This window comes from Hibiscus syriacus, unplaced genomic scaffold (assembly GCF_006381635.1).
Source record: "Hibiscus syriacus cultivar Baekdansim isolate YM2019G1 unplaced genomic scaffold, ASM638163v2 tig00110597_pilon, whole genome shotgun sequence".
NCBI classification, from domain to species: Eukaryota; Viridiplantae; Streptophyta; class Magnoliopsida; order Malvales; family Malvaceae; genus Hibiscus; species Hibiscus syriacus.
Window position 1 is genome coordinate 5,404,918 of NW_024062795.1, and position 25,935 is coordinate 5,430,852.

General features: G+C 33.2%; 1 protein-coding gene across 2 annotated transcripts in view; it reads right to left on the minus strand.

Annotated features, from left to right (window-relative positions):
- LOC120134604 (30-kDa cleavage and polyadenylation specificity factor 30-like) overlaps positions 1 to 25,935 on the minus strand; it is a 34,349-nt gene that overhangs the window by 2,951 nt on the left and 5,463 nt on the right. For both annotated transcript variants that reach the window (XM_039151040.1, XM_039151039.1), the window contains exons 3-4: positions 1,859 to 2,283; positions 1,078 to 1,452 (exon numbers count right to left, since the gene is read on the minus strand). In XM_039151040.1, the coding sequence (XP_039006971.1) occupies positions 1,078 to 1,452; positions 1,859 to 2,247 (764 nt within the window). In that variant the 5' untranslated portion in view covers positions 2,248 to 2,283. The remainder of the gene's footprint in view (positions 1 to 1,077; positions 1,453 to 1,858; positions 2,284 to 25,935) is intronic.

Here is a 25,935-nt window from a genome sequence, read left to right on the forward strand (position 1 = left end):
TTTAGAATCTAATTGCTGACAACTTAGCATTTTAATTCCTTTAGAAACAGGGTTGCAAGTTACAACTATGGCATATTCTTGTACTTATTCCCAACTCTAGATTTAACTACTAAAAGTTAAAATCAGAAATTTATTCTCTATTGTTCATGAAACCACTTTCTTATTTCTATCATATTCAAATCTGTTTGTTAGGTGGTTTGTTTTAAGTCTTATTTTCTTCAGTTGAAAGTTTAGGAGTTTGTTCAGTCTTTGTAATTTGGCTCTTGTGAATAAAAGTTTCTTGGCACTCTTTTCCTCCTTTGTTCTGTCATGTTACCTTCATAACATGGCAGGGCTTGAAGGAGGTTTTAATGAGGCCTACTTTCTATAAAAAAAAAATCTGTCCCTTCTCTCATTGAACCACACATTACATGCAGCTGTAAACTTGAGTGAAATTTGGAAAGATGAGCATGTAACAGAAAGGTGACCTTTTTTCAGATTTCTAAAAAAGGGGAAGAGAAAACACACCAGCACCATAATACATCAAATATAGTAAACAAGATGGTCCAGGTGTAGAAAAATGCTTCAAAAAATATTTTTAAAAAAAGGAGACATTATTTTTCTTTCCTCACCCTTGTATGTCATAAAAGAATAAACCTTTCCACAAAATATTGTTTGTTGTATCTAAAGTTGCAAAAAGTTTAGTTACAGTAACTCGTTACTTCTGTAGACATGAGAAAATAGGAGAATAAAGGTTATTTTATCCAACTCTTAGGTCTTAATTGTACTACCCAAGTAAAAGGTTTACACCTTTTTAGACCCCTGCAAAATAAAATAAAATAAAATAAAATACAAGAGCTTGAGGGAGTAAAACAACACAGAAAAGAATAGCCAATCATTCAAAATATAAGATTTGAACAACACAGAATAAACATGTAGAAAAAAGAGCAACTAGGTTCTTATGAAACTAATTACACCTGACAGAAGATGTGTGAATTCTGTTGGGCAATTATTGTTCAATTAAGGACACTTCATAACTCTGTCCAAAACAAATACAATTAATGATTTACAGAACCTGGTTAAGACCCCAGGACACACCTAGATATTCCTTGAGGCAAAGGTATAGCATTTCTGTTCGCCTGGTTGGACTGACCATTGGGGACATTTTGTATCTGGGTCTGGCTGACCTGTTGCTGAGGCTGTTGAAATTGCTGCTGCACGTTAGCGGACTCTGTTGTTGAAGGTTTTCCAGTTGCTCCTTGGTTTACATTGTTTTGTCCTTGTGGAATCAGAGATTTTTCAGTCTGTTGCGGGAAGCCTGCATTCCTTTGTTGAAAAAATTTGTTGTTATAATTGTAAGAAGTCAATTGCTGAATCTTTTGCAGGACTTCTTCCACAGAAGGTGGAGGTCCTGGGAGCTTTGCATGCCTATATCGGCAGTCAGGACCATTAGGACAAAAACCCAGCTTGTACCTGCAACCATGAAATTCAGTATAAACATAATTAATGCCAAATATTCATGATGTTCCATGGCTTCTGTTTTAAGATGCATCAAAGGGCAGGTTATTTGGCAAATCCAATAAAAAAAATGGAGGTCAAATGACTTTAAAAACAAAATAACGGTCCTTTCCATTTAGCTTTACCTAGGTAACGCATAGTTTCTATAAGCTATTAACTAAATTCACTTGAAGATAACAATGATATTACGCTACAGCTCATCTTATAAGGTGCATTTTATAGAAAATAGCACTTTGTTCTAGCCATTTTCTAAATCTTCTTTCATAACCCAAGTCCTATAAAAACTAGTGCAAGCAATTGAACCGATGTAAAAGAAAAGTAGAAAACAATAATAATGCAAGCATAAGCCCCAAAAACATACATGTTACACTCCTTGATGTCCTCGTTGGTGTGTTTATAAACACAATCTTGTTCCCTGCACTCACCAAAGAGCCTAAAAAACCGGCAGACCGGCATACGGGACTTGTCGTACTGGTGAAGGAAACCGCAGGCATCACCCTTCATGCAAAGGCTGCGGAGCCAGTGGCGGCAAACAGTCTGCCGAAAGCTCCTTCGCCCAGCTCCGCCACCAGAAACGGCGGGGGAATCATTCGTCAAAGCAGGGGCAACGCCTTGGGCGACGGGGTTGTTGTTGTTGTTGACTGCAGAAGGATCGGAATTAACGACATGCATGGAGGCGGTCGGGGCGGCGGGACCCACGTCAAGACCGCCTTCGAAATCGAAGCTGAGACCTCCCTCCGCGTCATCCATAGTGGCCGCGCGTGATGGTTTGTTGTTTTCCCTTTTAGGGTTTAATGTATAAATCTGCAAATTTACCAGTATTTTATGAGAGATAAATAAAAGCAGCACTTGTTTATTTAAAGGGTAAACTACATCCAAAATAACTTAATTATAAATCTAATAACAAATATTTTTTTAAGTTACATGATTATAAGTATATTATTTCATAGTTAAATGTGAAAATAATGTGTAGTGTTGTTTGATATAATAATATTTGTAGCTATTGAAACTTAAACATTTTATTAATTTTATCATAATTTAATAAACTCATATTTAAAATTATGTCGATTTATTTTTTATGATATTAACTCACCGAATGAAAGTAATAATTTGTCAAATACATTTTATCATAAAACAACAATATAATAATGTTAAACTGTTATTACATTAGAAAAGTACCGTGAAAATAATATAATATTTTTAATTAAAGAATAAATAATTTGTGAGAATAAAAAATATTAAAATGATAAAAAATAAATATAAAGAGTTAAATTTAAGTTTAATTAAAAAATAAATGTTTAAATTTGTTGAGTTAATTGATCGATGAAATCAGCCAAGAGGGGGTGAATTGACAATTAAAAATTTGGTGGAAGCTTTTGCAGAAAATTGAAAGTAATTTGCACAGCGATTTAGAGTGGTTCGACTTTTTCAACTAAAGTATACGTTCACTACCGTAGCTATTCACACTGAGTATTTTCCAACAAACTCACTAATTTGTTCTTTCTTTTGAGAACAAATAGATAACATTACAACTCCCTCAAGAATATACCACAATTCTTGAGAACACTCTTTCTCAAAAAGAATATTACAAATTCGCAAACTTAATGAAAACTCTCACAAGGCAAATGTGTTTGCACAATTCTAGAACAAAGAAAGAACACTCAAGAATAATATAATTGAACACAATAAGTGTTCTTGAAAGCAAAAATGAATATTGAATGAAATAGGCTTGAAAATGCTCAAACTTGAGGTTTGATGCTTTCTCCTTGACTCTCTCTTGATTCTTGTTGATTGTTGTATCTTCTTGTTGATCAATGGCTTCTAAGCTTGTTTAAATACTAATTCAGTTGCTTCTGAACATTGGGGATGATTAGTGGAGTCACTGGAGTCGTTTAAGTGTGAAAACAATTAATAAAATCAGTTAGGAGCATGTGTGCATCGGTACACTATGTGTAAATTTCAAATATTTCGATCGTTGGACCCTTAGTGCATCGATACACTGATAGTGCATCGATGCATAAATATGCTTCGATGTTTTGAAAAAGCCTGGGTGCATCGATGCATGGCTTGTGCATCGGTGCATAAAATCAATTTGATGTTTAATATATATGGAGTGCATCGATGCATGGTATGTGCATCGGTACACAAAAGCCATTCGATGTTCAATTAAAACAAGGGTGCATCGATGCATTGATTCATGCATCAGTACACTTACCTGAAAGATTGATTTTAGGCTCGTTTTTGGTTCGAAATACTTTGTGAAAATTGTTTCAAAAATATTTTAAGTATAAAACATAATTTTACACATTAGTAAGGATTGAAATTGAACTTTGAAAGACTTGAAGTAATATTTTGATATTCGAATAAATATATCGAATATACTTTAGAAAATCTTATGTAAAATCTTAAAATTCATTTAACTTAATTTGTTATATCAAAACATCAAAATGTTTTCAACAATCTCCCATTTTTTATATAACAAAACATTTTAGTAATTTTAAGATTTTTGAAATAAAGTTTTTGAAATTACTCCCCCTTACTTTAACACTTCTCCCCCTTTTTGTTGAATCAAAAAGACTCTAAAACATTTTTAAACAAGGTTTTAAAAAATTAGTCAATTGATATTTAGAAATTTAAAGCTTAAGTTGCTAAGATCACAATCAAAAGAAATATTAGCCATTAGTTTCATAATCAATATTCATAAATAGATATGTAATGGAAAATTGGTCATATATGGTAAATGACGCAAAAACCAATATAAGTTCAACAACCAAATATATATAATAAGTTATAAAATCCAAGCATCCAAACAAATTTAAACATTCAACAACCAAAGTAAAACAATCCAAAAATAGCAAAATGTTTATCAATCCAAGTTTTAAGACCAAGAAAGCATGGAAAAATAAAGATCTACTCCATCGGAGGGTCAGGAGGAGGAGGATAATGTGCTCGTACTTCAAGAGTGAGAGCGTCCATACGTTCACGCATCTCCCGTTGAAATTCAGTTAGCTGAGACTCCATGAAAGCAAACCTTAGATCAAATGATTCTAGGAAAGATCGAAAATATGGAGGCGTTTGATCTTCTTGTTATGCTGGATCTGGTGTTGGCTCATCATCTGGTACGTGATCGTCAATATCTTGCATAAGCTGTTGAAACTCGGGATCGTCGCCAGCAGCCAGTGCCAAAGGAGGATGAGGAGCACGAGAAGAGCTAGGAGCAGCTCGTGAAGAACTGGCTCCCGGAGTTTGCTTATTGGGTCGATAAACCCATTGGCCAGTCTCCTCATCCTGTTTCCAATCAGCTTTCTTCAAGGAAGTGAGATTAATTTGGTTTTGAAGAGGGATGGGATTGTCGAGAGAGACTCTAAGACCGAGTTTGATAAAAAGATTATAAGTAGACACCCATAAACTAAAGTTTTGACATGTTTAGAGGGGACAACATTTATAGTATCTACTAGTTCACTAAAAATGATTTGTGGCAAATTTATCTTTCTATTATGTTGGATACAATGTATCCACCATAAATCTCTGACACGAAGAGTGGAGTACCTACCTCTGGATGGTCGAAACCACCAAGAGATCATTAAATGCAGAAAATGATCGTGATGTGTACGTAAGGTACTAACACTAGCATTAGGAAGATAGGGATATGCCACAATTTCTTTCTCATTATATAAACCATTGTCATCTAGCCCAAACTGTTTAGCTATAGTGTTGGAGTCAATATGAATATATTGTCCTAAAAGGTAGGATCTGATTCCTATAGTCCCACATTGACTCTTGTTTTGAATACATACCGCATTAGAGTAGAAAATGCAGACCAACTGATGATAGACAATAGGTTTAAGGTGAAACAGTTTATTAAACCTCCAGGATTTGAGAGTCGGAAGGTATTCAAAGTTAATATCTACCATGGCTTGAATAGAGGGAATACGTTCTTCCCGGATTTTGTATGTTCGGAAAGAATCCATGTACCTATAGTAGAGTTCTTCTCTATGACGACCAACCATATTAAAATAGGAGTTTAGAATGCTCATATTGGGATTGTTTGGATTTGGAGGGTGAGGAGGAATAGGACTAGGAGGTCGGTTAGAATAACTCGAAGAAGTCCTAGGGCGTTTCGGGTTGGACATGGTTTAGGAATCGGAATTGGATGGGTAACCTGCAAATTTAAAAACATGTATGCAATATAATCAATCCCAAAACTCAAAAGAGTCTGCAATAATTCAAGATTCTCTAAATCGAATCCTAATGGGCAATATTTTGAAAACTATTTGAAAATAATATTTGAGAAATCCTAATATGTATAGTTTTCATGAAAATAACACAATTAAATCAAAAACATCAATAATTTTTTTTAAAAAACATAACTTTTTTTATTTCAAAATTTCAGAGAAAAAATTGAAAAATTGTTTGTTTTTGACAAAATTGGTTGTAAAATATAGTTTAGAATCATACTATAATCAATGCCCGATATAATGTTCATCTTAGAACTAATCTAAACTAGTTCTAAAATCAAAATTTGATAAAATATAGGTTTTTGGGAAAATACCTTGAAAAATTCGGATTGAGTGGAATGTGATGATGTTTTGCATGATTTAATGATGTTAGCAGGATTTGGAGAAGTAATATGAATGATTTCCGATAAAAAGTAGGTTTTTGAGCAATTTTGAGAGTGATGAGAGGGTGAAGAGCGGCGGCAGTTTGAGAGTGTTTAAGAGAGTTTGAGAAAATGAAGAAGAAATAGGGGTTTTAACCAAAAACCCGACGGATGCATCGATGCATGGCCTTGTGCATCAATGCACATTCAAGGATTGCATCGGTACATCTTCATGATGTATCGATGCATATTCAAAAGGGATGCATCAATGTATTTTCATAGTGTATAGATGCATTATGCACAAAAATGACAAAATTTCATTTTAAACACTTAAAATGCTAAATAATTTAGCTCTAATGGTATTGGCAACTCATATATTGAAATTTATTCATGTTCAATCAATCAATTTTATCATTAAACTACATTTGAACATATAATCAATTTTCACCAAAGATTATAAACTTCCCCTAACTATTAGTATAGAATCCAATCAAAAGTGTTATTTTTATAAGCATTTTCAAATCTAATTTAAAAGTGCTAAAATTATTTTAAACATTAAGTGAAGATAGGCCAGTTAAACCTAATTCTCTCCTAAGTGTTTAAAATCTCTCTTTGTCTAAAGGCTTTGTAAAGATATCCGCTAATTGATGCAAAATATCAACAAATTCTAAAACTACATCTTCCTTAGCGACATGGTCTCTAATGAAGTGATGTATAATTTCAATATGCTTAGTTCTAGAGTACTGGATGGGATTTTTAGTGAGACAAATAGAACTAGTATTGTCACACTTTATAGGAATGGTACCTACTTCAATTCCATATTAAAAAATTTGTTGTTTCATCCATAAAACTTGTGCACAATAACTACCGGCTGAAATGTATTCCGCTTCAGTGGTAGATAATGCAACACAATTTTGTTTCTTTGAAAACCAAGAAATCAACATATTTACAAGGAATTGGCAAGTACTGGAGGTGCTTTTCCTATTTAATTTGCATCCTCCATAATCCGCATCAGAGAAGGCATGCAAGCTAAAGCTAGAGTCTCTAGGATACCAAAGTCCTAAACTAGGAGTGTCCTTAAGGTATCTAAAGATTCTCTTAACAGCTAGTAAATGTGATTCCTTAGGACATGATTGAAAATCTAGCACATAAGCAAACACTAAATATAATGTCTGGTCTCTACTTGCAGTTAAATAAAGCAAAGAGCCAATCATTGGCCTATATAATTTAACATCCACATATTTACCTCCTTCATCTTTGTCAAGCTTTGTAGATAAGCTCATTGGAGTGTCATGAGGTTTCCCATTTTCTAGTCCAAACTTTTTGAGCATATCTTTGACGTACTTAGCTTGATTGATGAATATGTCATCTTTTCTTTGCTTGATTTGCAGTCCCAAGAAAAATGAGAGCTCCCCCATCATACTCATCTCGAAGTCACTTTGCATTAGCTTAGAAAATTCTTGGCAAAGAACATCATTAGTAGAACCAAAAATTATATCATCAACATAAATTTGAACTACTAATAAATCTTTACCTTTATGCTTTAAAAACAATGTAGTGTCAATCTTCCCTTTTGAAAAACCTTTTTTCAATTAAAAAGTTTGACAATATTTCATATCAAGCTCTAGGAGCTTGTTTTAAACCATAAAGCGCTTTTGTTAATTTAAGAACATGATTTGGAAATTTTGAATCTTCAAAACCAGGAGGTTGTTCCACATACACTTCTTCTTTTATAAAATCATTTAAAAATGCACTTTTAATATCCATTTGATATAATTTTAATTCATTGAAACATGCAAAAGCTAATAACATTCTAATTGCTTCCATCCTCGTTGCGGGAGCGTATGTTTCATCATAGTCTATTCCTTCTTCTTGAGTATACCCTTGAGAAACAAGTCTAGCCTTGTTTCTCACTATATTACCATTTTCATCAAGCTTATTTCTAAATACCTATCTAGTACCTACAGTAGACTTATTACTAGGTCTTTCAACTAATGTACATACTTTACTTCTCTCAAATTGATTTAACTCTTCTTGCATAGCTATAATCCAATGTTCATCATTTAATGCTTCTTTAATATTCTTAGGCTCTATGCATGAGATAAATTCCACATAATTACAAATATTTCTAAGAGAAGATCGAGTTGTTACCCCTTTGGATGGATCACTTATTATTTCACCATCCTTGACATAATTGTATTCCCTTGGGTAAGAGACTTCCCTTTCTTCAATGGTTAGATTCTCGAGAGGATCTTGAGTTTCCTCATCTTTCATTTCTTCATTTGATGATGGTTCTCCAATGTCATGTATGTTTATAATACCTACATTATCATTCACACAAGAATCCTTCCTCGGAAGGGGATTATCATCGAAAACAACATGTATAGACTATTCTACAACTAAAGTTCTTTTATTAAATACTCGATAAGCTTTAGAATTTAATGAATAACCCAGAAAAAATTCATTCATCACTTTAGCATCAAATTTGCCAAGATTGTCTTTACCGTTGTTTAAAACAAAACATTTACATCCAAAAGGATGAAAATAGCTAATGTTAGGCTTTTTATTTTTAAAAAGTTCATATGGAATTTTCTTCAAAATAGGTTTAATCATTACTCGATTAATAACATAACAAGCGGTATTTGTGGCTTCCGCCCAAAAATATTTTGGCAAATTGTTTTCACAAAGCATGGTTCTAGAAATTTATTCTAAAGTTCGATTTTTCCTCTCAACAACTCCATTTTGTTGAGGAGTTCTAGGTGCTGAAAAATTATGGCTAATACCATTAGAATTACAAAATTCAGTAAATCCAAGATTTTCAAATTCAGTTCCATGATCACTCCTAACACTAGTTATAGAGTAACCTTTTATGTTTTGGATTACTTTTGAAAACGTGATGAATTTTTCTAATGCTTCATATTTAATACTTAAGAATAGAACCCAAGTATATCTAGAATAGTAATCTACCAATACAAATGCATATTGTTTTCCACCCAAGCTAGTAGTTCTAGATGGCCCAAAAAGATCTAAATGGATCAATTGTAATACTCTACTAGTGGATACGTCGTTAATGGATTTAAAAGAAACTCGCTTTTGTTTTCCTTTAGCACAAGCATCATAGATTTTATCATTATCAAATTTTAGTTTAGACAACCCTCGAACTAAATCTCCTTGAATTAACCGTTGCAAAACACTCATACAAGTATGTCCTAGTCTCCTATGCCATAACCCACTATCATGCTCATCCTTATCAATTAGGCATAAATTAGTCATATCTATGGAATTTAAATGCACCATGTAAATGTTTCATATTCTATTATCAACAAGCATAATCTGATTAGATGCAATGTCTATGACTTTACAACCATTAATGTAACACCCCAACCCGTATCCAACCCGGATCCGAGTCCGAGGTGTTATATTGACTTTTCAAAACTCTGTTCTTTACAAATTCACTAAAAACTTAATTTCATCAATTGAGAAAATGAATACTTTACAGTAATAAATACAATCAAATTATTTTACAACCCAATCAGAGCATATTCAACTCAATCAATTAGTACATACCAATTATATTAAAAAATAATCAAATACATTTAATTCATCTATTTTCTGATCTGAAACTTTGTAAGGGAGATACCGACCTGTCTTGCTTCTCTTAGCTTTTCTTCTCGCTTCTGTAACCTACATGTGAAACAATCACACACTTAGTGAGGCATTAAATTTATAAAAGAACTCTAACTATTTAAACATGCATAAGCACATCATCTCATGATGTCACGCCAAAACAATATAACATTACATACAATGTAATATACACATATACATATCTCACACGGTTTACATCACTAACCTTATTCCACTAACCATATTCTTATTATTTATATCTTATAATCATATACTCATATATTCATTCATTTAAGCCACATATGATTTATTTAATCAATCAATATACACTTCATCTCATATATCATATAATACAATTTATATCACAAAAGCATATACTTTACATGTAAGATATATTTATTGTTATCTCTTTGTTTGCCCATGTACACTTTTGAGAACTATAGATATGTGAGTCTATTGAGGTTGTGCACTATGATGTCACCACAGCTCGTACAATTATTCTGAAGGACCTATTCAGAGGTCATAAAGAACCTCGTCAACTGTCTATAGGTCCCGAAGAACCTAGGTAATATGTCCATATACTTCTTAGAACATAGGTATACTGTCCATATGTCTCAAAAGATATAGGTAATTATGTCAATATGTTCCGTAGAACATAGGTAAACCCTCGACTCTTGGCATACCAACTATACTACTAGCTCTCATATTACATAACAAGGGCAAATTAACATTTCACATTTCATACACGTAACTTATGTCATAACTTGTACACATATACACATTCACATATACACATAGACACATGGTTCACTTACACATAGAACATTTTCATATTTATCATATATTGTATCATATAAAAGTATTTCATATGATCTCATAGGTCATATCACATAGATACGTTTTCAAAACTCATAGTCACATATCTTATCTCTTGTTCTAATAAGTTCATATTTATCATTTAACACATTGATTCTTATTGCATATTTTATATCATATTCTTATACCACTAATTCATAACATAATTTAGGTCAATGTTGCTTAACTTATTTTACTCTTTCACTTATTCATATAATTTCATTACACTAATTTCTATCATTTATACAACATCATACACTCATTTTCCTATAATTGATACCCATATACTTTATATTTCTAATTTTTATAACATCCTCATATAATTTCAAGTACTTTGATACTATAATTCATATCACATAATAATTTCACCTGACTATATCTTATGTTCATTTAAGGCTTAAATCGTATATTATTTAAGTCTCCCTTACGCTACCTATTCATATAATCTTATTTGAATCTTATAGGTAATTGCTACTTCTCTTGTCTCATTTCCCTTTTACCAGTTTACATGATTTATTACACTAACCTTTACAATAACGTATGACTTATATCACTTATCTCACCATATTTAAATCCTACTTTACTCTATTTATTTAATTCAATTTCATATAACACCTATAATCCTTCTCATAGGGATTTTATAGTTCTTCATTTTATAACTCATATATCATAGTTTCTATAGTGCTTATCCTATAGGTTCGAATCACCATTATATAGTCATGCACACATACAAATCATGTATTGCATATAATCACAAATATCACATATACTCATCTTACACCCATGATCATGCTCATGATTTTATGCATACTACCATAGGAAATAGACTCATCGCGAGTCTTGTTTCCATTCATCATACATCACTAATACGCACTCACCTGTGCCTCACTTGCTAACAATTACTTCTATGGCTTGCTTTCTCTTCTTGATCAATTCTAACCTTTTAATCATTACGGAACTTGCTCTCGATCGATATCTACACAATCATGTATTTATACTATCAGTATCCCATTTGATATACTTTAATATATCATTTCATAAACTGAAATAACGATTTATTCCATTTCCCATTAAAGTGCATCGGTATATTCTACAATGTATCGATGCATCCCTTAACATGTACATCGATGCACTACCCATTCATCGATACACAAATCACCTTCGATGTTTTAATCTTAAGGGGGTGTATCGATGTACTCCTTATGCATCGATGCACTAATTGCATTCGATGTTTCTATTTTTAAGGGGTGCATCGATACACACTGAACAATTTCTGAAAATTTACCCTTGATGCAAAGGTACAGGTTGAATGTGTACCGATGCACACTAGCCCATAATTCCATTTCGTGCACAAAAATCTACTAAAATCAACTCAAATGCTTTATCTTTCATCCCCTTTCATGTTCTTAACTCATATACACATGCTTAAACTAATTTATATCCATATAAACCATCTTTAACCTCCAAATTCTATCCCTCATATGTAACTCAAGAATTATACCAACTTTGCAACATGTTTTAATTCCAATTCTATGGCTTCTAACTTCTTAATTAGACCCTTGACAAGTCAAATTTAACTTCCAATTTAACTTATCAAATTTCATTCAAGATTTCCTTTAAAAACTTCTAATCTTTAATCTCTTTTGACTCCTTTATCTTATGGTTTTAAGATAAATTAAGTTTTCCTTAAGCTTAATTATCATCTAATGATCAAAACCCAATCTTAAATTCGGCTAAATATCAACCAACAAGATATCTTACCTTTGCTTATGGCTTCATGTGAAGAAGAAGAAGAAAGGAGAATAAGAGAACTCTGGAGAAATCTCTCCTTTTCCACGTGGTTCCCTTATCCTACAAAGGAAAAATAAAAATATTACTTGTCAAGTGACCATTTTACCTTTTAATTCATTTAATAATTACTAAACATCCTTCATCATATATTTCATATAAGTCATTGAACTATTCATTTATCCTACTTTAATCACCATTTTTTGAAATTTTTCAATCTAGTCACTAACCCGGTATTGAGGATGTTACAAATCTCCCATCCTTTTAAGAAAATTCATCTTCGAATTTTCACTGAACTCATTGATAAGTACACTACCTATACATATCTTCTAATGCTCTTTATCCACATTCTTTCCTTTATATATTTATCTACTGTCGCTTATCATATAAACAATAACTAGTAACCATAATCCTCTTCCAATGTGATTAAATATATACTTTACGAAATTAAAAATCTTTTCACATCACCTTACACACTTCTCTTACTTCTATATCAAACTTATCATCTACACTTCCATATAACCTTTATCATATCTGATCATTTAACTCAATCCTTTTCATTTCTTTATTCCATTATTTCTTTATTTATTCAAAATCAAAATCTCCTTATACCCAAATAACATCTTTCCTTTCGTGTTCACATACTCTTGTCCTATTACCTATTCTCATCTCTGTGTACCAATATTCATTGCATCATCGTAACTTTGATAACCTAATTTACTTATACATAACTTCATTCTTTATCATCTCTTATACTTTGTATTTTCCTTACTTAAAGCTCCATACAAATACTTTTCCCTTATCTACATCATAGTTATCTTATCAGAATACACAACTATATTCAGATCCACATTATAATTGATTAACTCAACTTTATCTTTTCTTCCAACCTTATAACTCTATCACCTTTACTCTAACAACTAATCAATAACATCTGTTCAATCTAGGCACAAGCCCTAGTTAACCAATCATATACATCATTTCCAATCGAAATTATTTCAAAATTAGTTTACTTAACTTATCAATTTCACCTCTATTCTCATACATCATGTAGTTTTTGTTGTTCAAACTCAACATTCTGACTTCCTTTGTCTTATAAGCTGATCATCGGTATACATATTCTTAAACTGTTCTTATCAATCCTTAGCTTGTATCCAGATCCACTTCATATCTTTTATCTTAACCTGACAATATCTTATAATCTTATAATTTCGGTACATTTTTATCACATACTCTGGTTAGCCAACGCTAACTCTTTCCATCTTAACTGTAAATCCTTATCATATACACACACTTGCTTATACACCATACTATCCCTTCGTTTCAAACCCATAAGATATGACTTTATACAACTTATACGCTTGTCACTAATACACTTATTCTTAAACTCTTCTACCAATTCTCATTGCATCATTTGATCTTTTAACGCTCTTATGGTGACACTTCTTCACCATATTCTATCTTATCCAAGGAATAATAAGAATACTTCACATTACTTTTCTGATTCAAAACTGGGAAAACCTTCTATCATTATTCTAATATGATTTCAACTTCTGAAGTCAACCTTTGATTTTATGAGGCACTTCCTGAGGTGTTCGCTCTTCATCCTGCCTGGCCAGGGCAGGTGAATAGCTATAACAATAAGGAATATCACCTTTCACTTTATTTCGAAATTATCATAATAATACTTCTATTATAACTTAGCAATCTAATTCTATAATACTTCATAATATAATTTAGGTCAATATCGCTTAACTTATTTTACTCTTTCACTTATTCATATAATTTAATTACACCAATTTCTATAATTTATACAACATCATGCACTCATTTTCCTATAATTGATACATTAATGCCATATACTTTATATTTCTAATTCTTATAACATCCTCATATGATGTCAAGTACTTTGATACTGTAATTCATATCACATAATAATTTCACATGACTATATCTTATGTTCATTTCAGGCTTAAATCGTATAATATCTAAGTCTCCCTTATATAGTTTATGCTACCTATTCATATAATCTTATTTGAATCTTATAGGTAATTGCTACTTCTCTTGTCTCATTTCCCTTTTACCAGTTTAAATGATTTATTTCACTAACCTTTACAATAACGTATGACTTATATCACTTATCTAACCATATTTAAATCCTAGTTTACTATATTTATTTAATTCAGTTTCATATAACACCTATAATCCTTCTAATAAGGATTTTTTAGTTCTTCATTTTGTAACTCGTATGTCATAGTTTCTATAGTGCTTATCCTATTGGTTCGTATCACCATCATATGGTCATGCACACATACAAATCATGTATTACATATAATCACAAATATCACATATACTCATCTTACACCCATGATCATGATCATGATTTTATGCATACTACTATAGGAAATAGACTCATCACGAGTCTTGTTTCCATTCATCATACATCACTAATATGCACTCACCTGTGCCTCACTTGCTAACAATTACCCATATGGCTTGCTTTCTCTTCTTGATCAATTCTAACCTTTCAATCATTACGGAACTTGCTCTCGATCGATATCTACACAATCATGTATTTATACTATCAGTATCCCATTTGATATACTTTAATCTATCATTTCATAAACTGAAATAACGATTTATTCAATTTCCCATTAAAGTGCATCGGTACATTCTACAGTGTATCGATGTATCCTTTAACATGTGCATCGATGCACTACCAATGCATCGATACACAAATTACATTCGATGTTTTAATCTTAAGGGGGTATATCGATGCACTAATTGCATTCGATGTTTCCATTTTTAAGGGGTGCATCGATGCACTTCCTGTGCATCGATACACACTAAACAATTTCTAGAAATTTACCCTTGATGCATCAGTACAGGTTGAATGTGTACCGATGCACACTAGCCCAAAATTCTATTTCGTGCACAAAAATCCACTCAAATCCACTCAAATGCTTCATCTTTAATCCCCTTTCATGTTTCTAACTCATATACACATGCTTAAACCAATTTATATCCATATAAACCATCTTTAACCTCAAAATTCCTCATATGTAACTCAAGAATTATACCAACTTTGCAACATGTTTTAATTCCAATTATATGGCTTCTAACTTATTAATTAGACCATTGACAAGTCAAATTTAACTTATCAACTTTCATTCAAGATTTCCTTTAAAAACTTCTAATCTTTAATCTCTCTTGACTCCTTTATCTTATGGTTTTAATATAAATTAAGCTTTCCTTAATCTTAATTATCATCTAATGATCAAAACCCAATCTTAAATTCGGCTAAATATCAACCAACAAGATATTTTACCTTTGCTTATGGCTTTACGTGAAGAAGAAGAAGAAGAAAGGAGAAGAAGAGAACTCTGGAGAAATCTATCCTCTTCCACGTGGTTCCCTTGTCCTAATTAGGAAAAATAAAAATCTTACTTATCAAATGATTACTAAACAACCTTCAGCATATATTTCAAATAAGTCACTGAACTATTCATTTATCCTACTTTAATCACCAATTTTTGAAATTTTCCAATCTAGTCACTAACCCGGTATTGAGGATGTTACAATTAATATCAAACATGACATTAAATCCCTTATCACACAATTGACTAATACTTAATATATTATGCTTTAATCCATTCACATATAAAACATTCTTAATTTGTATGGAAGAGGTATTACCCATAATGCCTATACATTCAATGTAACCTTTTGAGTTATCACCAAAAGTCACCTCTCCTCCATTTTTGGCGTTGAGCTCTATGAACCGGCTTTTGTCTCCGTTCATGTGTTTTAAGCATCCACTATCAAGGTACCATGTGTAACATCCTCTATACCGGGTTAGTGATCAAATTGTGAAATTTTAAAATTTAGTGACCAAAGTAGATAAATTGAATAATTAAAAGATTTAATGGGAATGTTTCATGTAGGATGGATAAGCAAAGAAGGGAAATTAATAGGGCAAATGAGTCTTTTAGCAAGATAAATAATTAAATATTACTTAAGGTTATTTAATAAACCACGTGGAAGTTAGTAGAGAATGCAAAAGTTTTTAGATTTCTCTTCTTCTTCTTTCTTCTTCTTCACCGTGAAGATAAAACTAAAGATGAGTTTTCTGGTTAATCAAATTCTTGATGAATTTAAGGTTGCTTATTGATCATTAGATGATAACTAAGCTTAAGGAAAGCTTAGGTTATCTTAAAATCATAAGATGATGGGGTTAGAAATGATTAAAGAAAGGAAGTAGAAAAGTGAAATATTAGAATAGAGTTCATAATAAGAATTAGAAGTTGGATTTGACTTGTCATAAAGCTAATTAAGAAGTATAAGGTGATAGAATTAAAGTTTGAACAGGTTGGAATTTGAGTAAGATTCTTAAATTCTATATGGGGGATTGGGTTTTTAAGTTTTAGAGGTGTTGAATAGATAATAATTAGTTTAAATAAGTGTATGCAAGTTAGGGATATAAAATGAGGTGAATTATAAAGTGTTGAGAGGATTATGAAGAGATTTTCGTGCTCAAAATAACATTTCTGGGCTATGTGCATCGATGCACATTCAATATGCACCAATGCATCAAGGATAAATCCAGAATTTATTCAAGGTGTATCGATGCACATGAAGTGCATCGATGCACTAATTTTAAATACAAACATCGAATGCCATCAGTGTATCGATGCACAAGTAGTGCATCGATGCACCTCATTATATACAAACATCGAATGGGATTTATGCACCGATGCATAGATAGTGCATCAATGCACCCATCAAGGGATGCATCGATACATGGTGTAGTGCATCGATGCATACCTCTATTAAAAGATGAAAATGACTTTTCTTTTAACCCAATAAATGATAGTTTAGAATATATTAATTAGTATACTGATAAGTATCAATGAATTACTATGTAGATACAGAGACTAAACAAGTTCCAGAACAATTGCTTAGTAGGATTGATAGAGGAAAAGGCAAAGAAATATAGGTGAGTGCATATGCATAGCATGAATATAGTGGTATATTCAGTTCTAGACTTGTGAGAAGTCTAGATTTAATACATTGATGCATGATTCATTTCATACTGTGGAACATGGTATGAATACATACTATGTGCATTGAGTAATATATTTTTAATGAATATGTATACAAAGTTATATGAGCCATGTGATGAAGGTAAGGAAATAATATGTCTATACGAAATATTATGTAATTTGTGAAAAACCCATGTTATGTAGATGAGAACCATAGGTATAGTTGGCATGCCAAGAGTAGAGGGTCTACGCGGTCATTCGAGATATATATGTATTCTTTGGAACATGTATGAGGTCTTTAAGACATATATTTGATCATTGGCATATGTATATGATTATTAAGGAATTATCTACGCGGTCCTTAGAGACAATCTTATATGGCACCGGTGCAATTTTACACGGCACTTTGGTACAATTCTACGTGGCACTTCGATGCATTTATATGAGCTGTTGTGACAGCATAGTGCACAACCTCACAATACTCACATACCTTAGGTTCTCAATATGGTATCATGGGCTAGTGAACTGATTAATATGAACTTATGAGTGTAATGTGATGAGTTTATGTGTAGGAAACATGGTTATGGACATTATACAGATAATATGCATATGTTATTACATTTTATTTCATTTTTTGCATTCTCATGATATTTCCTTATTATTACTATTATATTGCCCCACTAAGTTGATGACTTAGCGTGTGAGTGTTTCACACGTAGGATCCAAAAAAGTAGACGGTCAAGGTTAAGCAGCTGGACAACATTACTCCTGCAACTATCAGATCAGAAGCAACTTAATAGTATGTCATTTTGTTATGTAAATCAGTGTTGGCATGTAATAGAATGTTAAGTTGTGTATGCTCTGAGTATTTTGATAAACTTGTATTAACATATGTATATTATTGTATTTTAATAATATAAGTTTAAATGTTTTATCATTTTTTTAGAGTATTGTTTTGTTTAATCAATGTGACATCCTGGACTCGTATCCGGGTCAGGTACGGGTTAAGGATGTTACATTTAATGGTATCAGAGCTATGGTTTAACCGATTCTAGGCATAAACCAGAGTCTATAGAGTCTTTAAATGGAATACATGCCAACAAATAGTAAGAACTTCTGATCTGGTATAGTATGAGTATACTGTTTTACTAATAGAACAATGCGTTTATTCTTATTAGATGTCCGGACATAATAGCTCCCGAAGTGAAGCATGAGAAGATAGGTCTGCTGAAAGCAGTAATTCACCTGCCTTGGCCAGGCAAGGTGAAGGACAAGCATCTCAGGGAGTGCTTGTACAAGATCAAGACACTTTCTTTAGGACTATGGACGCTATTCTGATACGTCTTCAACCTTCTGCCCCACCAATTCAAATAATGAATGTAGCAAAAGAGTTGAGAGGTTTAGGAGCTCCCGAGTTTAAGGGAGAAGCCGAGGAAGGTCCTGTTGCGGCGGATCTTTGGTTAAATGATTTGAAAATCATGTTGGATGGTCTCCACTGCTCTGAAGTGGAGAAACTAGATGGAGCTTTCTTGTTACTGAGGGGTCAGGCGAGAATATAGTGGACGAACGTCACCATGAGGATGTCAAATGACCAATTAACTTGGTCCTTATTTTTAGAAGAATTCAAAAACAAGTACATCGGAGATCAATTTATTCGGCAGATGAAGCAGGAGTTTATGAACTTGAAACAGATGAACCGCTCTGTATATGAGTATGAATGTGAGTTCAACAAGCTGAGTAGGTTTGCATCTGAGCTTGTGCCTACTGAAAAAGAGGCTTGTGAATGGTTTGTGGAAGGCTTACGCCCTAGATTGAAATAGATGCTGATATTATTGAATTTGTCCTCGTTCCAAGAGGTGATTAATCGTGCCAAAGCTCTTGAAAGAGCTCAGAATGAGAGATTCGGGGATTTTAGAGTTTAGACATCAAAGAGAACATGTGCTTCTTCCAGCTCGGCACCACCAAAAAGTGGGAGAGACTCAGGATTTCGATCACAAGCTAGATTCGAATCAGTTGCATCTTCAGCTAGAGGAGTAAGTCAGGTGAGACCTAGACAGACGCAATCAGTGGGATCTGGTCTTGGGAGATCTACTCCGAGTAAAGTGAAACAGTGTCAGCATTGTGGAAAGAACCATTTTGGGTCATATCGAATGGCTTCTGGAACTTGTTTTCGATACGGAGATACGAGACATTTTATCCGAGATTGTCCGTTAATGATTGGAGAGTCCGCACCATCTGAGAGAGCTGGCTCTGCCTCACAGAGAGGTCAGGGAAGAGGTAGAGGAAGGAACCAGTCTGAATCCTCTGCTCAACCTGAAGTTCGGTCAATCGCACGAGTGTACAATTTAAAGATAAGTGAAGACCGTGATAACCCTGATATTATAGCAGGTACTTTTCAGCTGTATGATAAATTGGTATTGGTACTAATTGATCCAGGATCTAATTATTCTTACATTACGAGTAAGTTAGTAAAAGAATTGAGGATTCCCTTAGAAGCTACGAGTAATGAGATTATAGTAACTAATCCTTTAGGCCATAGTGCTCGGGTGAACAAAGTCTGTAAGGAGTGTCCCATAAAGATTCAGGGAATTGAATTCCCTGTTAATATGATGAAATTACCCTTTGACGAGTTTGAAGTGATTCTAGGAAGAGATTGGTTGTTTCGTTACTATGAAGATGTTAATTGCAGATCGAAAAAGGTAACCCTGAAGAGTCCAGGAGAAACATAAATAAGTGTGAGTAGTGAAAGGTTTAATCCTTTAGCAAATGTAATATCATTAATGTCTGCTAAGAAGCTATTGTTACAAGTATGTCAAGGTTTTCTTACAAATGTGATCGATACAAGAGCTAAAGAAAAAGGATTGGATGAGATTCCAATAGTTCGGGAATTACCTGATGTTTTCCCTACTGAGTTACCAGGATTACCTCCAGATAGAGAGGTAGAATTTCAAATTGAAGTAATGCCGGGAACAACTCCAATTGCAATGACACCTTATCGGATGGCTCTGAAAGAATTGCAAGAGTTAAAGAATCAATTGCAAGAGTTGTTAGAGAAGGGATTTATTCGACCAAGTGTGTCACCTTGGGGAGCTCCAGTGTTATTCGTTAAGAAGAATGATGGATCAATCCATCTCTGCATTGATTATCGACAGCTTAATAAGGTGACCATCAAGAATAAGTATCCCCTCCCGCGCATTGATGACTTGTTTGATCAGCTAAAAGGAGCTTCAGTATTTTCGAAGATCGATCTACGTTCGGGTTATCACCAATTGAAGATTCAGGAGAAAGATATTTCGAAGACGACTTTTAGAACGATATATGATCATTATGAATTCATTGTAATGCCATTCGGAGTAACGAATGCACCTACTGAATTCATGGATCTCATGAATAGGATTTTTCAGGCCTATTTGGACTAGTTTGTTGTTGTCTTTATTGATGACATATTGGTTTACTCGAAATCCACTGAAGAAAATGGTACACATTTGCGAATAGTTTTGCAAATTCTCAGAGATAAGAAGCTTTATGCCAAATTGTCCAAATATGAATTTTGGTTAAATGAAGTAATTTTCTTAGGGCATGTGATCTCTGCAGATGGGATTCAGGTGGACCCTCAAAAGGTAAAATCTATAATGGACTGGGAAGTTCCAAAAAATGTATCCGAAGTTTGGAATTTCCTTGGACTTTCATGTTATTATCGAAGATTTGTTAAGAATTTTTCGATGATAGTGCTGCCTTTAACGAAGCTGATGATAAAGAATGTACCTTTTGTTTGGGCTTTTGAATGTCAAGAAAGTTTTGAAGCTTTAAAGAGAATTCTGACAGAAACTCCTTTATTGGTTCAACAAGAATCTGGTAAGCATTTTGTTGTATACAGTGACGCTTCCCACAATGGGTTGGGGTGTGTATTAATGCAAGAAGGGAAGGTGGTAGCGTATTCATCAAGACAGTTGAAATCACATGAAAAGAATTACCCCACCCATGATTTAGAAATGGCTGCAGTGATGTTCGCCCTCAAAATTTGGCGTCATTATCTGTATGGAGAACGATGTTATTTGTATACGGATCATAAGAGCTTGAAATACCTAATGACTCAAAAAGAGCTTAATTTGAGACAAAGGAGATGGGTTGAGTTTTTGAGAGATTTTGATATAATAATTGACTATCATCCCAGAAAGGCTAACGTGGTAGCAGATGCTTTGAGTAGAAAGACATTTGCAGCTTTACGGGCTATGGATGCAAGGTTATCTTTAACTGGAGACGGTGGTCTATATGCAGAGTTAATACTTAAACCAGCATGGTTGGAACGAATAGGAGAATTGCAAAGTAAAGATGAAAGGTGTTTGAGAAGAATTGATCAAGTAAATAACAAAGAGATTAAAGACTTTGAGGTTAAGTCGGATGAAAATTTATATTATAAAGGAATAATTGTGATACAAGACGATGAAGATTTGAAGAAAGATTTATTGACAGAGGCTCATTGCAGTCCATTGACGATGCACCCGGGTGGAACTAAGATATATATGGATTTAAAAGATCGGTATTGGTGGCCAGGGATGAAACGAAACATTACTGAATTTGTGTCCAATTGCTTAACATGTCAACAAGTCAAAGTCGAACATCAAGTTCCGTCTGGATTATTGCAAACACTTTCTATTCCACAATGGAAGTGAGAAAAATGTAACAATGGATTTTGTTTCGGGGTTACCCCTGACTCCAAACAAAAGAGATTTAATCTGGGTAATTGTTGATCGATTGACCAAGTCAGCACATTTCCTTCCTATCAGAACATATTTATTCATGGAAAAGTATTCGGAACTGTATATTCGAGAAATTATTAGATTGCATGGAGTGCCTGTTTCTATAATTTCTGATCGAGATCCTCGATTTACCTCAAGATTCAGGAAATCCTTGCATGGAGCGTTGGAGACTCGCTTAAACTTTAGTACCACATTTCACCCTCAGACAGATGGACAATCAGAAAGAATAATTCAAATATTGGAAGATATGTTGCGAGCATGTGTCATTGAGTTTAAAGGGTCGTGGGAGAAATACTTACCACTGGTGTAGTTCGCTTACAACAATAGTTATCAGTCCAGTATTAAAATGGCACCCTATGAGGCGTTATATGGGAGGAGTGTCGTACGCCATTAAACTGGTATGAGCTCAAAAATCGAAGTGTACTTGGTCCAGATTTGATTCAAGATATGGAAGAGAAAGTTCGGGAAATTCAACATAACCTAAAGGTGGCATTTGATCGGCAAAAGTCCTATTCTGACCTTAAAAGAAAGGAGATTGAATTTGAAGTTGGGGATAAAGTGTTTCTGAATGTATCTCCATGGAAAAAAATATTACGATTTGGTCGGAAAGGAAAGCTAAGTCCTAGATTTATTGGGCTATACGAAATCGTTAAAAGAATAGGACCAGCGGTATACCAATTATCTTTTCCACCCAAAATGGAAAAAATCCATAATGTTTTCCATGTGTCCATGTTACGAAGATATAGGTCCGATCCTTCTCACATTGTTGCACCAGAACAAGTAGAAGTTCAACCTGATTTGACCTATGAAGAGGAACCAATAAAAATATTGGCACACGAAGTTAAGCAATTGAGAAATAAAACGGTTCCGTTGGTCAAAGTTCTTTGGAGAAATCATAAAGTAGAAGAAGCCACTTGGGAACGTGAAGAAGATATGCGATTTCAATATCCTCATCTGTTCGTGCAATGAAAATTCGAGGATGAATTTTCTTTAGGGAGGGAGATTTGTAACATCCTCCATACCGGGTTAGTGATCAAATTGTGAAATTTTAAAATTTAGTGACCAAAGTAGATAAATTGAATAGTTGAAAGATTTAATGTGAATGTTTCATGTAGGATGGATAAACAAAGAAGGGAAATTAAGAGGGCAAATGAGTCTTTTAGCAAGAGAAATAATTAAATATTACTTAAGGTTATTTAATAAACCACGTGAAAGTTAGTAGAGAATGCAAAAATTTCCAGGTTTCTCTTCTTCTTCTTTCTTCTTCTTCACCGTGAAGACAAAGCTAAAGGTGAGTTTTCTGGTTAATCAAATTCTTGATGAATTTAAGGTTGCTTATTGATCATTAGATGATAACTAAGCTTAAGGAAAGCTTAGGTTATCTTAAAACCATAAGATGATGGGGTTAGGAAGGATTAAAGAAAGGAAGTAGAAAAGTGAAATCTTGGAATAGAGTTCATAATAAGAATTAGAAGTTGGATTTGACTTGTCATAAAGCTAATTAAGAAGTATGAGGTGATAGAATTAAAATTTGAACAGGTTGGAATTTGAGTAAGATTCTTAAATTCTATATGGGGGATTGGGTTTTTAAGTTTTAGAGGTGTTGAATGGATAATAATTAGTTTAAATAAGTGTATGCAAGTTAGGGATATAAAAGGAGGTGAATTATAAAGTGTTGAGAGGATTATGAAGAGATTTTCGTGCTCAAAATAACATTTATGGGCTATGTGCATCGATGCACATTCAATATGCACCGATGCATCAAGGATAAATCCCAGAAATTGTTTAAGGTGTATCGATGCACATAAAGTGCATCGATGCACTAATTTAAAATACAAACATCGAATGTCATCAGTGTATCGATGCACAAGTAGTGCATCGATGCACCTCATTATATACAAACATCGAATGGGATTTATGCACCGATGCATAGATAGTGCATCGATGCACCCGTCAAGGGATGCATCGATGCATACCTCTATTAAAAGATGAAAATGGCTTTTCTTTTAACCTAATAAATGATAGTTTAGAATATATTAATTAGTATACTGATAAGTATCAATGAATTACTATGTAGATACAGAGACTAAACAAGTTCCAGAAAAATTGCTTAGTAGGATCGATCGAGGAAAAGGCAAAGAAATATAGGTGAGTGCATATGCATAGCATGAATATAGTGGTATATTCAGTTCTAGACTTGTGAGAAGTCTAGATTCAATACATTGATGCATGATTCATTTCATATTGTGGAGCATGGTATGAATACATACTATGTGCATTGAGTAACATGTTTTGAATGAATATGTATACAAAGTTATATGAGCCATGTGATGAAGGTAAGGAAATGATATGTCTATGCGAAATATTATGTAATTTGTGAAAACCCATGTTATGTAGATGAGAACTATAGGTATAGTTGGCATGCCAAGAGTAGAGGATATACGCGGTCCTTCGGGATATATATGTATTCTTTGGAACATGTGTGAGATCTTTAAGACACATACTTGATCCTTGGCATATGTATATGATTCTTAAGGAATTATCTACGTGGTCCTTAGGGACAATCTTATATGGCACTACGGTGCAATTATACGCGGCAGTTCGGTGCAATTCTACGTGGCACTTCGGTGCAATTCTACGTGGCACTTCGGTGCATTTATACGAGCTGTGGTGACAACATAGTGCACAACCTCACAGTACTCACATACCTTAGGTTCTCAATATGGTATCATGGGCTAGTGAATTGATTAATACGAACTTATGAGTGTTAATGTGATGAGTCTATGTGTAGGAAACATTGTTATGGACATTATACATATAATATGCATATGTTATTGCATTTCATTTCATTTTTGGCATTCTCATGATATTTCCTTATTATTATTATTATATTGCCTCACTAAGTCGATGACTTAGCGTGTGAGTGTTTCACACGTAGGATCCAAAAAAGTAGACGATCAAGGTTAAGCAGCTGGACAACATTATTCCTGTAACTATCAGATCAGAAGCAACTTAATAGTATGTCATTTTGTTATGTAAATCAGTGTTGACATGTAATAGAATGTTAAGTTGTGTATGCTCTGAGTATTTTGATAAACTTGTATTAACATATGTATATTATTGTATTTTAATAATATAAGTTTAAATGTTTTATCATTTTTTTAGAGTATTGTTTTGTTTAGTCAATGTGACATCCTGGACTCGTATCCGGGTCGGGTACGGGTTGAGGGTGTTACACCATGAGTTTGAATTTGTTTCCCAAGCCTTGTAGCAATGCTCATTTTCCTACAAACATAGATTAATTTTTTTATTTTTGGTACCCAAATTCTTTTGGGTCCATATTCATTAGTTTCCAAAATCCTAGTTCTCTTAGGTATCCATTTGTGTAGGATATCCTTATTTTTAGTAGTAATGAGTTCTTTAGGAACCCATATACTCTTAATGATTTTTTCATTAGAGGTTCTTTGGGGACCTCTATGATTGTAGTTTTTAAAACTTTTTCTAACAAAGTTTGATTTTAAATTTTCTCCATTTTCAAAACGTTTTGTTCCAACTTTATTAAAAGAAGCTTTAAGATCATCAATTTTCTTTTGATGATCATCATTGACCTTTGAAAGTAAATTATGCAAATCATAATTTTTCTTTTCAAATTCTTCTAGTTTGATTTGCAAATTTTTTATTTTACTTTTAAAATCATTGTTGGTCTTGGATATGAGTTTATTTTCATTTTTAATTTTGAAATATCATTTTTATATTTTAAAAACAA